At 48.8% G+C, this 19,332-nt stretch overlaps 1 protein-coding gene across 22 annotated transcripts in view; it reads left to right on the top strand.

Moving 5' to 3' along the window:
* Window positions 1-19,332, top strand: part of LOC133351733 (calcium-dependent secretion activator 1-like) — a 363,205-nt gene that overhangs the window by 280,249 nt on the left and 63,624 nt on the right. For 11 of the 22 annotated variants that reach the window (XM_061567171.1, XM_061567172.1, XM_061567170.1 and 8 more), the window contains exons 15-18: window positions 1,359-1,532; window positions 11,299-11,400; window positions 18,183-18,246; window positions 18,705-18,828. In XM_061567171.1, the coding sequence (XP_061423155.1) occupies window positions 1,359-1,532; window positions 11,299-11,400; window positions 18,183-18,246; window positions 18,705-18,828 (464 nt within the window). The remainder of the gene's footprint in view (window positions 1-1,358; window positions 1,533-11,298; window positions 11,401-18,182; window positions 18,247-18,704; window positions 18,829-19,332) is intronic. The other 11 variants (XM_061567180.1, XM_061567181.1, XM_061567187.1 and 8 more) reach the window with 1 other exon arrangement.

Consider the following 19,332-nt stretch of genomic DNA (forward strand, 5'->3'; position numbering starts at 1 on the left):
ACCCTTTGACAAATTCACCTTTAACCTACGATCAATTCATATTTGGCCTATAACCAGCCCTGGTGGGAATCATACTCCTCCCTGTGACCTAATGACCCCGAATGTGTCAAGCCCGTCAGGGCTGACCCTTGTTTGCGCTTGGATAGGAGACCGTCAGGGAATACCAGCTGTCGTAGAATGTGAGGTTGGCCAGGAGATGGCAGTGCAGGAATTAACGTGTGAATCTATCTGTGTGGGTCTTTGAGAGTTAACTCCACGTATGTAACGATGGCTAGCTCTTGCATTGCCAGCCATCGTCAGCTGGTCTGATGATTAGCCGTGGGTAGCGTTCATTTGTCAGTTGAATGGTGCCAGCGCATCGCGAGACGCTGTTGCAGTGCATTTCCTCTGTACGGTGTTTTTGTATTGTCTGAAATAAAATTATTTTTTATTATATTTTGGTGAAAAGAGAATTCGTGACAGCAGACTATGGAAGTTACAAAATGGAAACATCAGTCACTTTAATTTTATTCAAGTATGATCATTCATATTTGACGAGTGATTATGCCAGGATTGCTCACCTCGCATCGCGAATAATGTTCTTGTGAAAATTTTAGTTGGCTAAAAAGATGTTAATGTATTTGTTCCGTTCTTTGTAAAACTTTTATATATTGAGCATAGCTCCGCCAATTATAATTTGACTTGTTTTTGTTTTCTTGGGACAGCTGTTTGAAATAGCATTTAATTAGTTCTTAATAAAATAAACCCTATCAGTGTGGGAAGGTGGAAAATAATAATTGATTACGTATGTTTATGAATTTACCATCACGTCTAATTATTTGCTATTTCAGTGCTGTTGGCTTACCTGGTAGCAGGCAAAACAGTGAATGTAAAGTTGCTTTCTCTGATTAATTCCAACGTAGCTTAGCCGGTGCTTGCTTTACCACGTGTTGTGAGTGAAAATTGTGCTGCAATTACAAATGAGATTAATGTTTTAGTGGCAAATGTGTTGATTTATTATCGTGACTAATTTGTAGTTCACGCGACAGCTTTTTGTCGTCATCGCATGCTTCCTTTAATTATTTGCACATTGTTTGTTACACCTTGTATTTTAATTTATTAACGCAGTGTGTTTTCCTGTCTTCTCTTGAACTCTATTGTCGTTGTTGTTGGTGTTGTTTATAATCCCTTTCCCAAACCGTTCATTAATTTGTCTAATTCCACTTTTTGACCAAAACCAAACCTTGTTCAATTTCAAACGAACCCACTGTTTTAACCGTCAACTGCCCCGTCTACAACCTATCCACCCACCGAATTCCCCGCCCTAACGTGTCCACCGACACCGAACGCGCGAATGGGCGGCGGGGGGGGAAACAAAGCCAAGGAAGCGCTGAGCTTTTGCAAGCGCCCCAGGGCCAGGCCTCGGAGACGGCCGAGGGGGAGAAGTCTCCAACTCCCCCCGCGCCGGAGGGCGAGGGAGACCTCAAGCGTAAGGAGTCGAAGCGCGGCTCCCGCAAAGACGCAAAGTCTGGTGGGAAATTTGAGCCCAAGAGGTGGGTAAACCGAGGCTCGGGGTGGGGGCCCGGTGACACAGAGATGCCGCATGCATTTACGCCTGATAAATGCATGAGCCGCGCTGGGCTGGTGCCCGTCAGATATTACCGGTTTCTGCCGCTTAATTGCTCATTCTGAATGTTGGGAATGCGGCAACGTCCGCGCGGTTTCTGCGAGCGCGCTCTTTAACGAGCGCGTTAACGTGCAAAGCGAACAGTCGGTGCGGATTCTGCGGGTCTCGTTGTGCGTCTGTATCCTGTGCTCCAGCGAGCGGGGTTGGAGTCTTTGCCGCTACACCGCGTCATGTTGAACTCCTGGCTGTGGAGCACGATGCAAGTTACCGGTCCACATGTCTGCTCTCGATCTCCTTTGGGATTGCTCAGCCTCAAAATAAATTCCCGCTGCGCTTCTCGACCAACAACCACATTGGGGAGACAAAATTGGCCGGGATCGATCCTGACCATACCGATCGCATCAAGTGCCATGCTGGCCTTCGCGCGTACTTGCTTACAGCGCTTGCGACATTATTTTCTAAAGTGTAAATGGGATGTCTCCGTGTATTGGACCCGCGGTGTATTCATACGCGGCGGTGAATGAATACACGTCGGCATGTGGTTTGCACAAATGTGTCAACAACACGGGCGCTGGGGCGGTGACGCCATCATCATCGGCGCACTTTGCTCAAAGTCAATCTTTTCAAAACTGTTTTTATAATCATCAATACAGCATTCCAGTTTGTGCTTGTATTCATAAACTTAATTGTATGTTAATTTCCAACATATTTACGGTATTATATGGTATATGATACAATACGGCACGGCTCTCGTCTTACATTCAGAATGTTACGCATATGCAATTAAGTGGCAAAAGAAATTTAAGTATCGTGGCATTTATAAGTTTTCATCAGGGCACCACCGAGCCTTGAGTCTGCAAGGCAGTGGTCCGTTTGCTGCCTGTTGTCACTTCTACTGTAGAGCAGAGACCTTTACCTGAAACCAAAGTTGTTTCACGGATGGGTGGAGGGGGGCACTCGAAAACCGTCACAGAAATTGCACGTTTTGTGGCCAGACGTTCGTGTGTCCTCTCTCGGATGCTTTGCCAATGTCGTAGCACGCACGCGTTTTTTGCCTCGTTACATTTCTGGGACAATTTTCTCCTCGGTCCACAAGAATGCTTAGCGGTGACGATGCTTCGTGTGAGCTCTGTACATGGGGACAAACCGGCTACAGCTTGTGTCCTAGAGCACTGTTTACGCTTGCAGCACTAAAATCCAGAGTTCGTAAGAGAATCTTTCCAAGAAAGGGCAGGCCTACAATGCGGGCTTTATTTGACACCAGGTGGCTGGCTATTGTCACCTAACTACATCGGTTACAATCCTGAACAAACCTCCTATGGCCACACCAAAGAGTCTACAATGACTGCAGGAATAAAGTGGCAAAGTCTTCACTGCTCTTCCAGCACTGCTGCATCAGACGGAAACATGCTACTGAGTGCAAATGTAGCCGGTATGCATCCTAATGTTCCGCAGCTTTTATGGCTGGATCTCGAGAAGGGGTTCTCATATTGAAGCTTGACACAAAATAACAATTGATGAGATGCTATCTCTGAAGCTGACAGATGCTCCTGGTATTAACGCCACCCTTAACGGTACCTTTATTACAACATACAAACTAGGAATATTAACACAAGCATGTGCCAGTTTGAACAATGCTCTCCGTTAAAGTGTTTACGCAACACGGGAAAAGTTCGATGAGGTTCAAACGCCCGGCTCGTTTAACTTGTAATCGTTTGGTTTTTGCACTGCTGTGCTTTCTGCCGGGCGGCACGCGTTGACAGTGTGTTTGATACGTGGCATGTGTTCTGGCAGTGCGCGCGGTAATTAAAAGTTAATGCTGCTTACCTCTCAAGAAAAGCACCACGGCCACACTCGCATGCAATGGGCAGCAGCCGAACAGCGACGAGAGCCGAGTATCACGAGCAGGATTGTCAAAATTGGTATCATCAAAAGTGGCATCGTCAAAAGTGACATCGTCAAAAGTGGCGTCATTAAGAGCAAGCGCACATGCTCTGGTCATTAGCGGCCGTCGCCGCCGAGGCAGTCGTCACGGCATGATGTGTCGCAGGAATCGCCACATCGGTGCAGCAGCTTCCACGGGGAATGACAACAGTGGACATTACGTCATGCATTTCAATAGCTCATTGGCTCAGCAAGTGGGTTTGATGCTACAGGCGACTTTGCCTGCAATGGCAAGAGCTATGTTGATGTTAAAAGGTACTTTCTAAAAGTAATGTGTGGATGCTGCCTTGGCAAGAGGTCGTATTAAACACGAATAATCTGTAGCGGGCTGTGTCTGCTATCTGTTGGCTTTAGCATCATACTCCACGGGATATTAATTCGTCAGTTCATGGATGGTGGGAAGTGGATATTTATGTATTCGGTATGGTACAATACGGATGTATATAGCATCCTCATGCAATCCCATCTCAAGACGCCTTACAGAAACACCGGCCATATAATAATAATAATTTACATTTGCAAGGATCATTTCATCCGTAGATCCCAACGCGTGTGACAGAGAAAAGCTCGAGTGTTCATCGGCAGAGGGAAGCAGGGACAGTGACCAGCCTGCTCTCGTATTGTTCAGCACGACGCTGAAAGAAAGTTGAGGGGTTGACAACTGCTGTGGCGGTGAGACCAGTGGACTCTCTGTCTGCAATGTTTGTGAGCCCAGATTAAGATCATTTGGTTTTCAGATTGTACTCGTTATGAGCACATGCCCTTCCAGAACATCATGAGAATTCTACGTGAGTCACGATCACATGTCTGTATTCTAAAAATGAACAAGTCTCCGCTTTGTTTAATCGCGTTAATAGATCGACGATAGATCAAATGTAGCTGCTGCTGGTCTTCCGATACTGACGTGTCTGTCGTAGTAGTACTTGTGTAAATAGTCCACGAGCCCAGATCGGTGTCAAACTCGTCGGTGCCACTTGGGGTGGCGTGACTTTAGCGGCTTCCAATTTCTTTACGTGGCCAATAACGGTGAATTATTCTTTAAGCGTTTAATTTCTCTGTGTTTAGTTCGTTATCCTTCCTCCGCACCTCCGATTAGCATGGATGGCTACGTGCGGTGCGAAGCAGTTCAACATACATACATATGTACAAACTGAGTGGGGTATAAAATAATGCACTCACATTTGCTAGAGTTGTGCTACCCAAGGTGGTACGAGCCGCATGGCTCACAGGGCTATATCTAATAAATGAAACTTGAAACGAATTTCAGCTCTGGCCCGTGGACTGCAACTAGAATGACCTTTGACCGATTTTGACGTCACTAATTTATTCTCCCTAGCCGATGAGCCGTCGTCGTGAGGTCGACAAGATTTCCTTGCTTAAACAAATGCTGCTGAATACACTAATCTGGACGGCCCATTGGCCGATAGATTAAATGTTATTTCCTTTCGGGGATAAAGCAAATCCCTTAGTTTTTATTTATTTAAAAAAATTGACAAATGACAACCGCTGTGATAATAAGTCCTGGAAAAAATTTTCGCTTGAAATAAGCCTCCCGTTAGGCTGATTACATTTCTTTTTTTATATATATAAACAGAGTTTCTAATTCGCGAAAACAATTTCACCGTCTCTTTTGGCCGTACGTGTGGATCGTGCCACTTATTTGACGCGGGGGCTGCTGCTGCTGCTCGGCATTAAACCCCCACAACGGGCTCCAGCGGAGAGAGGGCACGCAGGAGCCGTGTCGCACTTTGCTCTTTCCAACTTGGGACCTTCTGTCCAAGTTGGCCTCCCAGCCGCTGATGTGGCCGTTGTTCGCTTTCGCTCAATGGATCCTGGAACGCGGCCGCATCTCTGCGTCGTGTGTGCGTGCGTTCCGATCTCGGCGTTGCTTTACACGGGCAAAGTGACCTTCCCTCACTAAAGAGCAAACTCCGGTCATCCTGGCAGCAGCGGCTTTTGGCTAGCCATCGAACAAAGACGGCCACTGCATAGCGTGCTTTCAGATGCTATATACACAACTCGAGAATACACTCCATTAGAATACACTACACGTTGCTGCATGATATACTATACACCTTTGGCTAGCCAGTGAACAATGACGGTCAGCGCATCGCGCGCTTTCAGGTGCGATTTTTCGGCCGTCTGGAACGCTCTTCATTCCAATATTAGGAAGCCACTGGAGCTATGCACTTTTAAATCATCCAGATTGAAAACTAATTTATTTAGAACTGCTTTTCATGTTTAGGTAGTTGTCCTTCCCCCACACCTACGATTAGCACAGTTGGCTGCGTACGGCACGAAATAAGTTTAACATTCATACAGCCTGCCAGAATCATACACTTAATTAAAGTAAATAGTAAATGTACCGGTGATGGAGTAAAGAGTGAGTGCTCTCACATCCTCTAGCATGGAAGAGAAGGCCAATTACCCTCTAGAGGGGCTGTAGAGCTCCCTTTAGGGGAGGCACTTCTGGCAACAGTGGTGTGAGCAGGAAATTGCAGCGCTGCACCTTTTTCTTTACGAAATTAAGATTTTAAAAATAAGTGCTGATGAGTCTAAAAGCCTCAGTACTGCTTTAAGACTTGCGTACGATTTTTCACGTTTCAATCATCCACAGTTTGGCATAACAAATTTTGTCAGGAAATATTCAAAGTAATTTGTTGTTTGAACATTACCATTATTAATCGTATTTACAAACCACGTGTTTGAATTCTGATGTAATGAAGTTTCTCATGGATGTCTCTGCTAACGCTAAATTCAGCTCATTCATTGTCATGAACTGAGTGTAAAGCGCTACGTTCACGTGCTGCGATATGAACCTGGCGACCCGAGTTTGATTCCTGGCCATGGCTAGAATCGGTGGTATCTGAGACGTTTTTGGTTCCCCCACCAACCGCCACTGACCAGCGTGGTGAAGTATGGTCAAACAACCCCCTGTGGCGTACACAGCTGGGGAAGGCCTTCATCTAGCAGTGGATTAACACACACGGCTGTAAATTCTTCATACTATTTGTAATTATTAATTATTCATCTTTACCCAGGAAAGCCTCGCTCAGGTTTTTCGCAATTGGGGGGGGGGGGGGGGGCCGAGATGATTGCTCTCCAGTGCGTATGATCCCAATTGAGTAATCTGCCGTTCATTTTTCTAACTTGGCAAATTTGGACAATGCCCCTCGCAGACAGTGGCCGGCTCTTGCCAATGACGTCAGGGGATTTTTAACCTCCACTGTGAAGCTGACGGTAGCGCGTCGTAGTTGTTGTGCATGTGTACTTTGAACTTCTTTCGCGCCGTACGTAGCCGACCGTGCTCAGCTTGATAGTTACGGAAAGGAAAGCAGGCGAATCAAAACAGCTTCACGTTACAACGTGCACTTCGACAATTCGTCTGATGCACAGAGGTCAGCCGAAATATGTCTGTGGTCATCTCCGCTCCCAAAGCCCTGCTCGAAATCTGCGTTATCTGCCTGGAGATCACACACTTTGATGCAGAACTCGGGAGCTGCACAATTCCACGGGTTTATAACGAAGAGAGATGAGAGAGAGATTAAAATAATCTTTGCCAAGGCCTTGTTGCTTGACCTTTTCGAGGTCTCGTGCCTCTGAGAGTTCATCCTCAATGTCACTTTTATCTTTCTCCTGTGGCGAACAATCGCCACAAATTAACCTCTGCCGTGAGCCTTATTACGGGGCACGCCGGTTCGCATGCAGCTCTAACAAGCACGAGGTTGAGGCGGGAAATCTCCCGAGACGATCCAAAAGTCGCCAAGAGTTCGAGTGCAGGTGCTTTCATGTCTGTCGGAGTGTCCCGACTGGTGACAGCCGCGGTGGCGGAGTAAGGTGCTGAGGAGCGCGGCGCGCGTGTGCGTGTGTGTGTGCGCGTGTGTGCGCGTATGTGTGTGTGTCCGTAGGCATGCGTGTGTGCGTGCGTGTGTGTGTGCATGTGTGTATGCGTGTGTGTGTGCGTTCACGACTTGAAGTTTTCGTGACTGCAATGATCCATACTCTTTGGTTCTTTCGGTAAAGTCACGTAGGTGAAAATAAAATAAAATAAATGAAAAATGAAAACAACTAAATTAAATCACAAGTTTTTAATTTTTTTAATTTTTTTCACCTACGTGACTTTACCGAAAGAACCAAAGAGTATGCGTTCACGACGTCCGTGTCAACGGCGGCAGGGCAGCTCGCAGACAGAGCCGCTGCGTGCAGGTCGGGGGGTCTGTGTGGAGCGACGCAGAGTCGTGGGGGTGAGGGCAGCGTGTGGGCGGACGAGTGGGCGAGGGAGGCAGGGTGGGTGGGTGGGAGGGAGGGAGGGAGCAGTGATCGGGCCACACTAATCATCTGCCCTTCCCCAGCCCAAGCCCGGATTAGCGTTTTTCAGGAAATGACAGGCAAACTCGGGATTTTTGTTTTTGCCAAGAGGTTTAACCTCCGGTGACCAAAGACGCCACTTCATTATCTGGCCCATCCCGTTACTCTACGCTCGCCGGGCACAGCCCGCGTCCCGCCTCCCGCGGGAGCCCTCGCTCTCTGCCATGGTTAAACAACAACAACAACAAAAAGTAGCCGCGGTGAGATAAGTCTCAAGATATGAATCGTGGCTTCCTAAACATCGGCACGTACGATCACGCACGCGACGCGGTCCGCTTTGCGTGCGCGCGTGTGTTCGCGTCCGGGTTGTGTACTACGTGCTGTTCTTGAAGAAGCAAAAAAAACACACACACACGGGAGAGGAAACACACGGACACGGCAGACGTGTGTTTTGTGTGATTTTTGTTGCGGTGGGGGAGAGTGTTGGTGCGCGAACGCGCGCGGCCACCGTTCAATGACCGCGTTGCGCTCTTCTGTTCGACTCCACATTGGGTGCATTATCAGGGTGGGTGGCGTACGTACGGTGCGAAAGAAGTTCAACATGCACACGCGTACATTATATCAATTATAGAAAATCACAATGCTACGATGCGTGCAGCAACGCGGTCGTCGGACAGGAGAGGTGGGAGATTGCCCACACTTTACCCCACCACACACGACCTGTCAATTGGCGAACTGTGGGAGGATCAGTGAAAATTTCAGTTGCGTAGTCCGCCTAGAAATAGAAAAAATGGTGAATTGGCTGAAACATTTTACGAACGTTTCAAACGTCATATATATAGATTTTTTTCACTTTAATATGGACAATATAAATGTAAAATGTGATGCATTTTGAAAACGTGTAAATTGCAATTATTTATTCGCAATAGCACAATTGTTACTGTCATCATCATCATTATTAAAACATGTTTTACTTGGGAATTATTTTGTTGTTAACGAAACAGCAATCACGCGAGTGAACGTCAACGCGCTGTTAATCTACATTCCTCGCTGCGTGTAAAAGGCATATTGCGTTCCGTGTAATCGTGTAAAAATACGCGCTCGGAGCGCGAAGTGATGGAGCGGTTTGTCGAGCAGCATATTCTTGCGAACGCTCGTAAGCCGTTAAAAATTGCTCATTTTCAATCCCCCTCGCGATGAACGGCACGGACCGCGAGCCAGACGGGAGGCCGGCCCCCGTGGTGATTGTGTACGGCCGGCCCCAGCGTCCCTTCCACGGCACGGAATGTCCTTGTCTCCCGACTGGATTACACCGCGTGAACACGATCGGTAATGGGACATATGCGTTGTAAGATCATTTTCGGGCTGTCTTCCTTGATTGTGCGGAGATTTAGTTGTTCGTTCCGGGGGGGGGGAAGAAAAAAAACACGCTTGAACTAAATAAGCGGCAGTAACTACAGCGGGGAATTTGTAAAAAAAGAAACTGCTTAAGCCCCTGCGGTGTCTCGTCTCGTGCTGTGGCCGCGTAATCACTGCTGCGGAAGAATCCGGCGTTTTGCAAACTCTGCTCCCGGTGCCCTCCGGCGTGCCGTGGAAGTCGACGTGCCGCTCGTTGCCGAGATCCTCGGGTTCGAACTCAGCAGCGGCCGCCCTGGTAAATACTGCGCCTGTGTCACTCGTGCGATCGTGCGCGCCGCCTGCTTCGGAGAGGACGTACGTGCGCACGTTGAACTTCTTTCGCACCGTACGTAGCCAACCGTGCTAATCGGAGGTGCGGGGGGAAGGGCGACAGCGCTAAACGCAGAAAGATCCCCCGTGGCGCTCTCCCGCCAAGAGCAGGCCCACCCGTGGTCGCCGGCATCACGGTCCAATTGGCCGAGTTCGAATACATTTCTCGCAAATTACTTGTGTGGCAAATAAAAAACCGCATAGCAACATTGGCCCTTGCCGGCAGACTAATGCCCCAACCGCAGGCCACTACCGCGTCCACCTCGTGCTGCACAGGGACAGCCGCTTCTGGTGGGTGCCCTTGGCGAGACTGCAGCAGGGAATTAGGATGGTCGAGATGAGAAATGATGGAAGGTGCTTTGAGTTGCTGCTGAGACATTTGCACACCCTATGAATGCGAATACTTATCCTACACGTGCCCTTTATCTAATTTATATCAATATGCATAGTCCTGGTAAATGTGATCAAATAAAGCAGGCTCTGCGATATGGGGGGGGGGGGGGGGGGGGGCAACAAGAGGCGAAGTTTGAGAAGTCTGTGCTCTCGATGGTTTGGGTAACACTCGGCAAGCGAAGCCATCGGATGTGGTGAACCGCCACATTGGTCGCCACAGGCGCGGTGCAAAGTCGCCCGCTAATCACACGCGCTGCTCCTCACTGCTCGATTGGCTCACAAAGGCCACGCGATTACAACGCTTGCATGTGATTTGGCCGCATGCATCGTGTGCATGCATTGCTGAGCTTTCACATTCACGCAAAGTGGTTTCATTACGGAATGTTCGAAACCGGCCGGATGGTTCGGTGTCAAAGTCAACCCGAACTGAACGTACCCACTCGTTTACCGTCGCACCCCTGGACAGTCGCACAGCGATAGAGTGTGCAGGCGGTGCACCTGCACCGGAGTCGACGAGGCCAGGAGAGGCCCCGTACGGGGCCATGGAGGCCCTGTAATCTCCGGGGTACGAAGAGGGTGGGGCAGGGCCCGTTTCATTGCCTGCACTGGGGCCCGTGCAACCCACTCTACGCGAAGTTGTCTAAGACTTTGGTGGTGGCATTTTGTATGTGTGTACGTTGAACTTCTTTCGCACCGTACGTAGCCAACCGTGCTCATCGGAGGTGCGGGGGAAGGACGACAAACTAGACACTGTGACTGATTTTCACAATTCTACATGTACATTTTTACAGAAATATAAGGAAGTCCTGAGAAATGTGAACATTTTTTGCGTTTGTTAACCAGCCAGCAGAATTTGTCCAGGTGGAAAAACATGACGCTGTGTATTGAGCTCCTGTCCAAATCTCCAGTTGTTGTAACGTCTTGTACAAAAGAGCACCGTTTGACGTCTGTAATGCTCAGCAAGGAGAAAAGACACGGGCACAAGTGCGCAGGCAGTGCAACTGCACTGAGACGCACCGTGATCCCCCGAGGCCCATGCCAACCACACGACAAGAAGGTGACCCTTGAGCACTGTGTATTTTTTACCTTTTGTCACTTGCGTAAATAAACCGCCGCTCAAAAACGACGACCCATTTACGTGTGGCTCACCCCTCTCCCGGGACTCTGAGATCTCCTCCACCCCTCCCCCGTGTTGCGCCCTGGATCTGTGTAGCCACAGAGGTGGCGGCTCCTTGCGCTCGTCTCAATGTTGTCGCCCTTTTGCCGCCCGCGACTGCGGCGCCTCACGCGGGCTGTCCCCCCACCTCCCCACCTGGCAGGCCGGATGGCATCGGAACGGTGATCGTGGACGAGAAAGAAACGTTTGAGGAGGTCAAGGAACGGCTGCGTTGCCTGCTCGAAAATCAGATCACACATTTCCGGTGAGTGCCGTCGACGGTGGTGAGAGCGTTACACATGAAATACAACATGAACTATACGGAGCTTAGAGTGCGGAGCTTAGAGTGCTATCGTCTCATATGGGTGGGTTTTCAACGGATATACAGGCGGTTTCCGAATGTATGACGGTCCACATTTACGATATTGATATAACGCCTCCATGGATCGATTTATGATGCGTGTTCCGACAAAACTCCGAACGCATTTGAACAGAGTCGGTTTGGTTTCTGACGTGACTTGGCGTAGAGCTTTTGTTATTCTGTACGTAGCCAACTGTGCTAATCGGAGGTGCGATATCAGTCCTGGGTCACCATTCCCCAAGCTGAACTCGCCGTTAACTGACCGGCGTGGTCAGCTATGGTCAAACCAACCCCCACGGCTGACGCGATGTGGGCAGACCTTCACACACTGTGCATTTGCAAAGATGTGTAAATTATTCGTGTTTATTATTTAATAGTCTGCTACACGTGCACAGTGGCACAGGGGCTCACTACGGAGTCCATATTTCAAGAGAAATATCCACAGATGCTCAACCCTACTTTCCGACTCGAGTAATTCCAACATTGGGCACAAGATTAAAGTTTTACAATTATCGAAGTTGTGTGTTGTAATAAAAAAAAATTTTAAATTGTTTTTTTTTCTATGATGTTTATTTATGTACAGGCTAGGCGTGGTAGGAGAGTGTGGTTGGCATGGGCCCTGGAGCAAGGTAGCAGATAGGGCCCCTGCATTCAGTTCTCCCCCCCTCCATCTCTTTCATATGTTGGCGCCAGGGCTCCTCTGGCCCGTAGGCCCAGTGCAGTTGCACCGCCTGTACGCTACTCGACAGCTCCACCACTGGTATAGGGGCTGGCACACTTATCAATGAGGGTGGCAGACTGCAGGGATTTTATGATCTGGCCCCCACCTTCACGGAGTTGAGCTTACTGCCATAGCAAGCAAAATCCAAACTAAACTATAATTATTTAACCAGGTAAGGCCCATTGAGCTATTAGCTCCTTTTACAGAAGCGACCTGGCCACAGATGATAGCTGAACAAAGTGGCTTATCGTGTGGGAGTTTATAGCAGCCAAACTCTCTAAATGCGCTCGCTGGCTGTCTCCGCCATGGCAAGCAGCAACGTTCACCACTGGCTCAGGGCCACCGCCAGAAATGAGCAATGCCTCCGGCGAGCATTTTGCCACGGGGTGGGGGCGGGGGGGACGACACTTTCACTCTGGACTTACCGACTTGACGTACAGCAACAAGAACAAGAACAGCAATTAATAACAATGTTTGCTAAATGTATTTAAAACGTCCCGTTTAGTTTCGTAACGAGCAGGAGTAAGGAAGTGTTGGTGTGTGGAGAGGGTCTCTTACGACGTGCCTTGCGCTGCTGCTGCTGCTGCGACAAGCAGACCTCCAGTCCCCTTTCCCAGGGTTTCTCTCTTTGTGATTTCACAGTTGGGCGCGGTGCGGGGGTTTTTGTGCTCCGCTTGGTTTCTCAATCTTTCCTTTTTACAAAAGCCAGGGAACATTTTTTCTCGGATTTGTTCTCATTAACTTCTCCTGGCTGCGTGCGTTTGTCAGTGGATGGGTTCGTCCTGAGTTCATTCTTTACCTAAATCTTTGCAGACTATAATCTCATAAGCCGGCTCCATTCACACACCGAAAGCGGCATGTGAATTTATCCCCCCCGTCGGCATAAAAACACTCATCACAATGGTCATAACAAATACATTCAAATGTCCTTTTATTTAGCCAGGTGAGAGACCCATTCAGATTCATTATCTCATTTGCGATGAAAAAAAAACGTCTTCAAGCACAAAGTGTGCGAAAACAGTTTCATTCGCCCCCATGTTTTGTGTTTTGTGGGTTTTTTTTCCTTTTCTCCTTTCATATTTGGATATGTGTGGATTAAATCACCGGCGCGCGGGAATTGTGTGCCGTGCGGTCTTTAACGCGCACTCCATTAACACGGAGAGGCTAGAGCTCCGGTAATCATCCGATGAAAATTCACGATCTCGTAGCTCGTGCTGTTAACACACCTTGCAGAGCGGGAAGAGTCGATCAGCGAACTTCACGTTCAGGCCCATCCCGCTGTCATCGCAGTCGTGGTCACGTTAATCACCGCAGACCACGTCTCTTATCGTTTTATTTCATGTATGTTGAACTTCTTTTGCACCGTACGTAGCCAACCGTGCTAATCGGAGGTGCGGAGGGAAGGACAACAAACTAAACACAAGGCAGTTCTGAAGAAATTAGTTTACAAATAAGATTTAAAAGTGCGTAGCTCCAGTGCCTTACGAATAACGGAAGAAAGAGCATTCCAGACGGCCGCAGAAACGCACCTGGTTTGCCACAAGCTGCTAATAATACGTCATGCACGGATAAAATTCGTGCATGACGTATTATTATAAATACGTTGTATTATTATGACTACATTGTATTATTATAATTACATTGTATTATTGTTATGAATACGTATTTATTAATCCATTGTATTTTTATTACATTGTATTATTATTAATAACCAAAGCACGTGCTCATTTAAGCACCGTAACAATTCAACAATGTAGCTTCACAACTGTCAAATGTCCTACGATAACATGTCCAAGATTGTAATATTGCTTTTGTTTGCGTTTTTAGACATTCTCTATTTAATTCAACGAATTCCGCGTGCTCACTTTCTGTAGATATTTTTAGTGTTTCATCAATCTGCTTGGAATTTTTTGACCATTCATTGTTTTGCACAACAGGGCTCCCTTGTAAAAGATTATTGTTTCTGTGCGCTCTCATTTGGCTCCATGTATTGGTTTATTTGTTTAAATTTTATGGAATTCTCTGTTAGCTTAATAAGTAGATCTGCATCTTGTCCTAAAGTTGCTTGGCCGAGTTTCAAGCGAAGCGTCGCGTATTTAATTTCCTGATAAGTTTCACCGTGAGAATCGCCCTTCAACCTTCCATTGTGAGCTCAAACAATAACAATGGGCGCGTTCAACTCTTGCTGCACGTGGCAAACTAATTTTGTTTGGCTGTGCCAGGTGGTGGAACGAATTACGGCACGTATTTACCCACATCGTTACGTGGACTAACCCAACAAAATCATCAATAATAGAGGTTTTTGGGTTAGATCGCATAGATATATAAATGTGTCGTTAAAACCCGCCACCACCCGACACAGCCAACTAATGAAGCTAGTTGTAATTACTGGCGAAACGTCGTACTCAGATTGTAAATGTTGTGGCTTGGCTCTTCAAAACACCGATTAGTGCTGTACTAGTGACGAATTGGCCACGTTCTGTTGACGTGACAACCCTTACAAAGTTGGCTGTGTCGGGTGGTGGCGGGTTTAACGACACATTTATATATTTACGCGATTTAACCCAAAAACCTCTTACGGATGATATTGGTCGCGAAAGCCTCCTCCGTGTTAGACCAAAAAAAAAATCAATTTACGAATCACAATTCCCCCTATTTGTTGTATTTGTTTGCTCATTGTTCTCTTTTGGCGACCCCGACGGTTTCACCACGGGCCACCCCCCTCCCTCCCTCCCTCCTGCAAATGTTTGTCCGAGCGTTCTCGTTGTTTGGCGAAGACGCCCGGTGAGGCGACGAGACACGATGGTGGTAATCCCGCGACTAAGTCCACCGGCCCGGGCCGCTATTCACTGGCGATAGACTCCGGCCGAGCTGGGCGGGAGGATCGCCAGCGCCCACGGGGCTGACGCACTCCCGACCTCGGCTTAACTCGCCGCTAAGGTAGCAGCAGCAGCAGAAGAAGAAGTGTGAGAAGTCACGATAACAATGCACGCAACAACATTGATGTTAGGAGTGAGGCAGAGAGGGAGATGGGTGCGTGGCTGGATGGGCGTGAAGGTAGCTGGAGGTGCCTGCGGCTGCGTTGTTGTTGTTGTTGACGAGGCAGCGTATGCAACATTTTCTTCCTGAAATTTTGTTTTTATCACGCAAAACCAGCCATGGGGACCTCGCCTTAGCATACATATACACACACTACGTTTTTACTACACACACACGTGTATGTATAGTATATATACACACACGTGTGTGTGTATACATACTATACATACACGTGCTCGCTGTCCTATTGGGAGACGCAGCGAGCCATGGAACAGAGCCCTGAATGGGACTATTTACGACGGCCGCCACTCTCCACTGGGACCGATTCGTTGGCCGTGGGCGAGCCTAATTCCGAGCCCTGGCTGAAAGGGGCCTTTCACGGGCACGCAGGCTTACCCGTAGATTAGTCCATGTCATTTGAGATGTAAACAGAAGGGATTATGTTAATGCCATCGACGACTGCCAGGGGTCCAGCGAGAAATGATGAGGATCCTGGGCCGTTCCATTGTGCGTCCGAGGCTCCCCTCCCCTCCTCCGCTGATTAGGTGATAATTAGCACTGCCGAGGAGCGCCGCTCTCCTCCCAGAAAGCTCCTTCTCACTTCTCCCCACCTTAGGCAGCAGCAGCAGCGCAGAGAGGACTGCGAGTGAACGCGTCCTCCGGGGGGGGGGGCGTGGGCGAGCACGGAGGTTGCTGGAAGCAGGTTTTTATCGCTTGGTGGTGGTGGGTTTCTTCTCTTTCTTGGCACCGGAGGTGGAGTTGCTGCTGCTGGTGGTGAAGGTGGCGTTACCCCCATAATTAGCCGTCGTTAATTTTTTTTCTTTTACGCGCGAGATGGAGTTTTGTGGCCAATATTGTCGCAGCGCAGCTCGCTCAGCCGACTGCTCGGAGCCGTGCCGGCCGGCGAGCGAGCGGCTGTCGGGGTTGGGGAATCGTCAACGCGCTCCGGACGCATGCAAGCGTCGAGCTTGATTGTACAGCTCTGATTTGCCGCACCTCTGATTGGCACGGTCGGCTACGTACGGTGCGAAAGAAATTCAGCATGCATACGTACATACAGCTCTGGAAGGCCTCCGTTACACTTTGTCGGACATGGCCGTTGTTTGGCCGTTTGTTGGTCCACACTTCACCACTTTTGTTGTTTGTCCATATTTCACCACTTTGATTAGTGCGGGCTGGTTAAGTTGGGGCTCCCGTAACGTATCCAAATAAGATTCCCCAATGATGTTCACCCCGACTGAGATTTGTGTACTCAGGTATTCGGGGTCACAGCAGTGCACTCACCACTGAACCGCCTTCCGTATTGTTCACACACATACGGTGACACACGTACGGCTACAAACGTACGTGCGCTGTGAGCCCTTTGTCAATCCACTGCTGGATGAAGGCGTAACCTTCCATCGCTCCAGACGATGGGGCTGTTCTGGCCCCACTGGTCAGCTGGCGAAGGAGAGAACGAGCTCCAGCCCAGACATCGCTCGCCGCTGATGTCAGCCGTGGCCGGGAATTGAACTCGGGTCGCTGGGTTCAGTGCACTATCCACCGTGCCGCTGCTTTTCCCTACAGAAGCGTCTTCAAACGAAATTCATTCCGTTGCTGGGGAAGGGAACGATATTAGTTTCCCCGTGAGCCGCATTCAAGGTTGCACTGAGAGGTTGTTTACTACTCTGAAGATGAATTTGTTTCTGACAACAGAATTGAGTTCTGCCAAAGGCTGCCGCAGATCTCTCTTTGTTTGGGTGGTTGATTAACATCAGCTGGGTACAGACACCTTGCAGGCTGACACGCTAACCTCTGGAGAGGAAATTGGCTTAAAACAACCAACTTTCTCATTAGCGCAGGCATCATTTACTCTGGTCCCGTCAGCTCCCCTAAGGGTACAACTTTGCATGTTTACCAATCAACAACAGCACTTGATGCATATCGAGCCAATTCACATATCGATTGTTTGCCTGGGCTACAGGGGGATAGAGAAGTTTGACAGCTTTGGAAAGATTCGCGATTTTGTGACCAAGAGCTATGTAGCGGATTGGGCCTTACCTGGTAAAATAAAAATGGTATAGTATAGTGTTTTCCACATGCGTGTGAATCTGCATTGTGGGGAGCGGGAGTGTAGCTGTTAGCGCGCCGCGCTAAGAACCTGGCGACCCGAGTTCGATTCCCTCTCACGGCCAACATCGGTGAAGATTATCTGAACCGGTCCTGGGCTACCCCCATATCGACTCAGCCTCAAATGAGTACCTGGTGTGGTGTGTAGTAAACTTCGCGTGGTGCTAGCCACCCTCCCCCTCATGTGCTGTGCCGGCCTGCATAGGTGCTGCTCGCTAACAGCACTTGCCCCAACAGTCTGTTTCAGGCTGTACGGGAGATCTTTGTGTTTTTCTTATAGTAGACTATGACTTGTACTTTGTGATAGTATACACATACAATTCTTAAATGTATCTTTGTTGCCGTGCGCTCTCAACAGTAAACGCTTGAAATGCATCACATCAAAAGAATTCCATTTAAGCAAAATTTTGTAAAAATGGTGATAAACGACCTTGCAGGTGACTCAATGAGGATCACACATCGCAAACATTTCCCCCTGCTGTGAGAACGTTGTCTGGAGGCAGGACCCTCCTGGCAGGAGAGTCATGAGACTCAATGACGCTTTCCTGGGTAAACAAGCATCGTAACGGTCGTAATAAACTAAACTAAAAACTTTATTTTTATTTTTACCAGGTAAGACACGCTGAGCTGTACAGCTCTTTTTCAGAAGCAACCTGGCCACAAATAATATCTCAGCGAAGTGGCTTATCACATACAAATACAGAGCAGCGAAATACTGTCAAACGCGTGATGTTGATTCTAAACCATAACAACGACGATGACGACGACGACGATGTGTTTGATGCTCTGTCCACTGTTTGCGTTTTGTGTCGTGCAGGTATTGCTTCCCATTTGGACGACCAGAGGGGGCACTCAAGGCCACGCTTTCTCTTCTCGAGCGGGTAAAGTCCAAACTCGCAGCCCTAGCAAGGCGGCCAGCAGATGGCGCTACAGCACAGGATTCTTGAATCTATCTGTGCGGAGCTTTGAGTGTTCCCACCCCCCCCCTCGTATGCATTGGTTTTCACCAAGCACTCCAGCTTCCTCCCACACGCTAAACATCCGTAGGATTGGCCAAACGTTCAAAGCGCGTGACCCTCTCGAATCAGAGTCCTCAGACTTTCCTGGTAAGTAAATATGATCATGGCTGCCTCTCACAAGAATAACGGTGGAATGGAACCCGCCCGAGACGACGGCCACCGCGGAGATAGAGCGATGAAATCGACTCGTGCGCGCGTGGATCAATCCAGCGCAGGGCCGTGAGAGGCGGCCACAGTTCGAGGAGCCGGCGCCCTCATCCAGCAGCGGAGTGATCGTGCGTGCTCGCGCTGTTGACGTTGACGCGCGTAATGCCCTGCAGGTGCTCATGAAGGACATCGTGACGCCCGTGCCGGCCGAGGAGGTGAAAGCGGTGATCCAGGTGTGTCTGGAAAAGGCAGCTCTCATCAACTACACCCGCCTCTCCGAGTACGCCAAGATCGAAGGTAAGGCCTGATCCTCCTTCACCTTCCAGCTGCCACCTCCACGCAGCTCAGTCCTCTTACCCACAAATGTTTGTGCTAAATATTTTGTTGTTGTTTTGGATTTGTTGTCCACTCACCTCCGGGTTTTCTTCAAGGCTGTCGTCTGGTCGCAATGTTTCCAGAGTTTGCTGCCGCTGGAAGCTGACTACATCTGAACGTTGTTGGTCATGTGCGTGCGGGCGTGATTTGGAAAACGTTGCTGCTGCTGCTGCTGCAGTGTGTCGTGTTGCTAACACGTCTGCGTCAGTGATGAATGTCTAAAATGCCTGTTGTGAATAATCACGGAATCTTTCACGTGGCCTGCTGATTTTCTCGTGAATGTCTGTTAGGTTACATCATTTGATGTCATACAATGAAGACCTCGGCGTATGCGTGTGTGCGTGGGCTTTTTTTCGGCGTGAAAATTGACACCAGCAAATGCAACGTGGGTGCTGTTGGGCGCGCAATACTCGATCTGGGCGTCTC

The sequence above is a fragment of the Lethenteron reissneri genome, chromosome 38 (genome assembly GCF_015708825.2).
Source record: "Lethenteron reissneri isolate LAM-NWPU_2019-01 chromosome 38, ASM1570882v1, whole genome shotgun sequence".
In the NCBI taxonomy this organism is placed as follows: Eukaryota; Metazoa; Chordata; class Hyperoartia; order Petromyzontiformes; family Petromyzontidae; genus Lethenteron; species Lethenteron reissneri.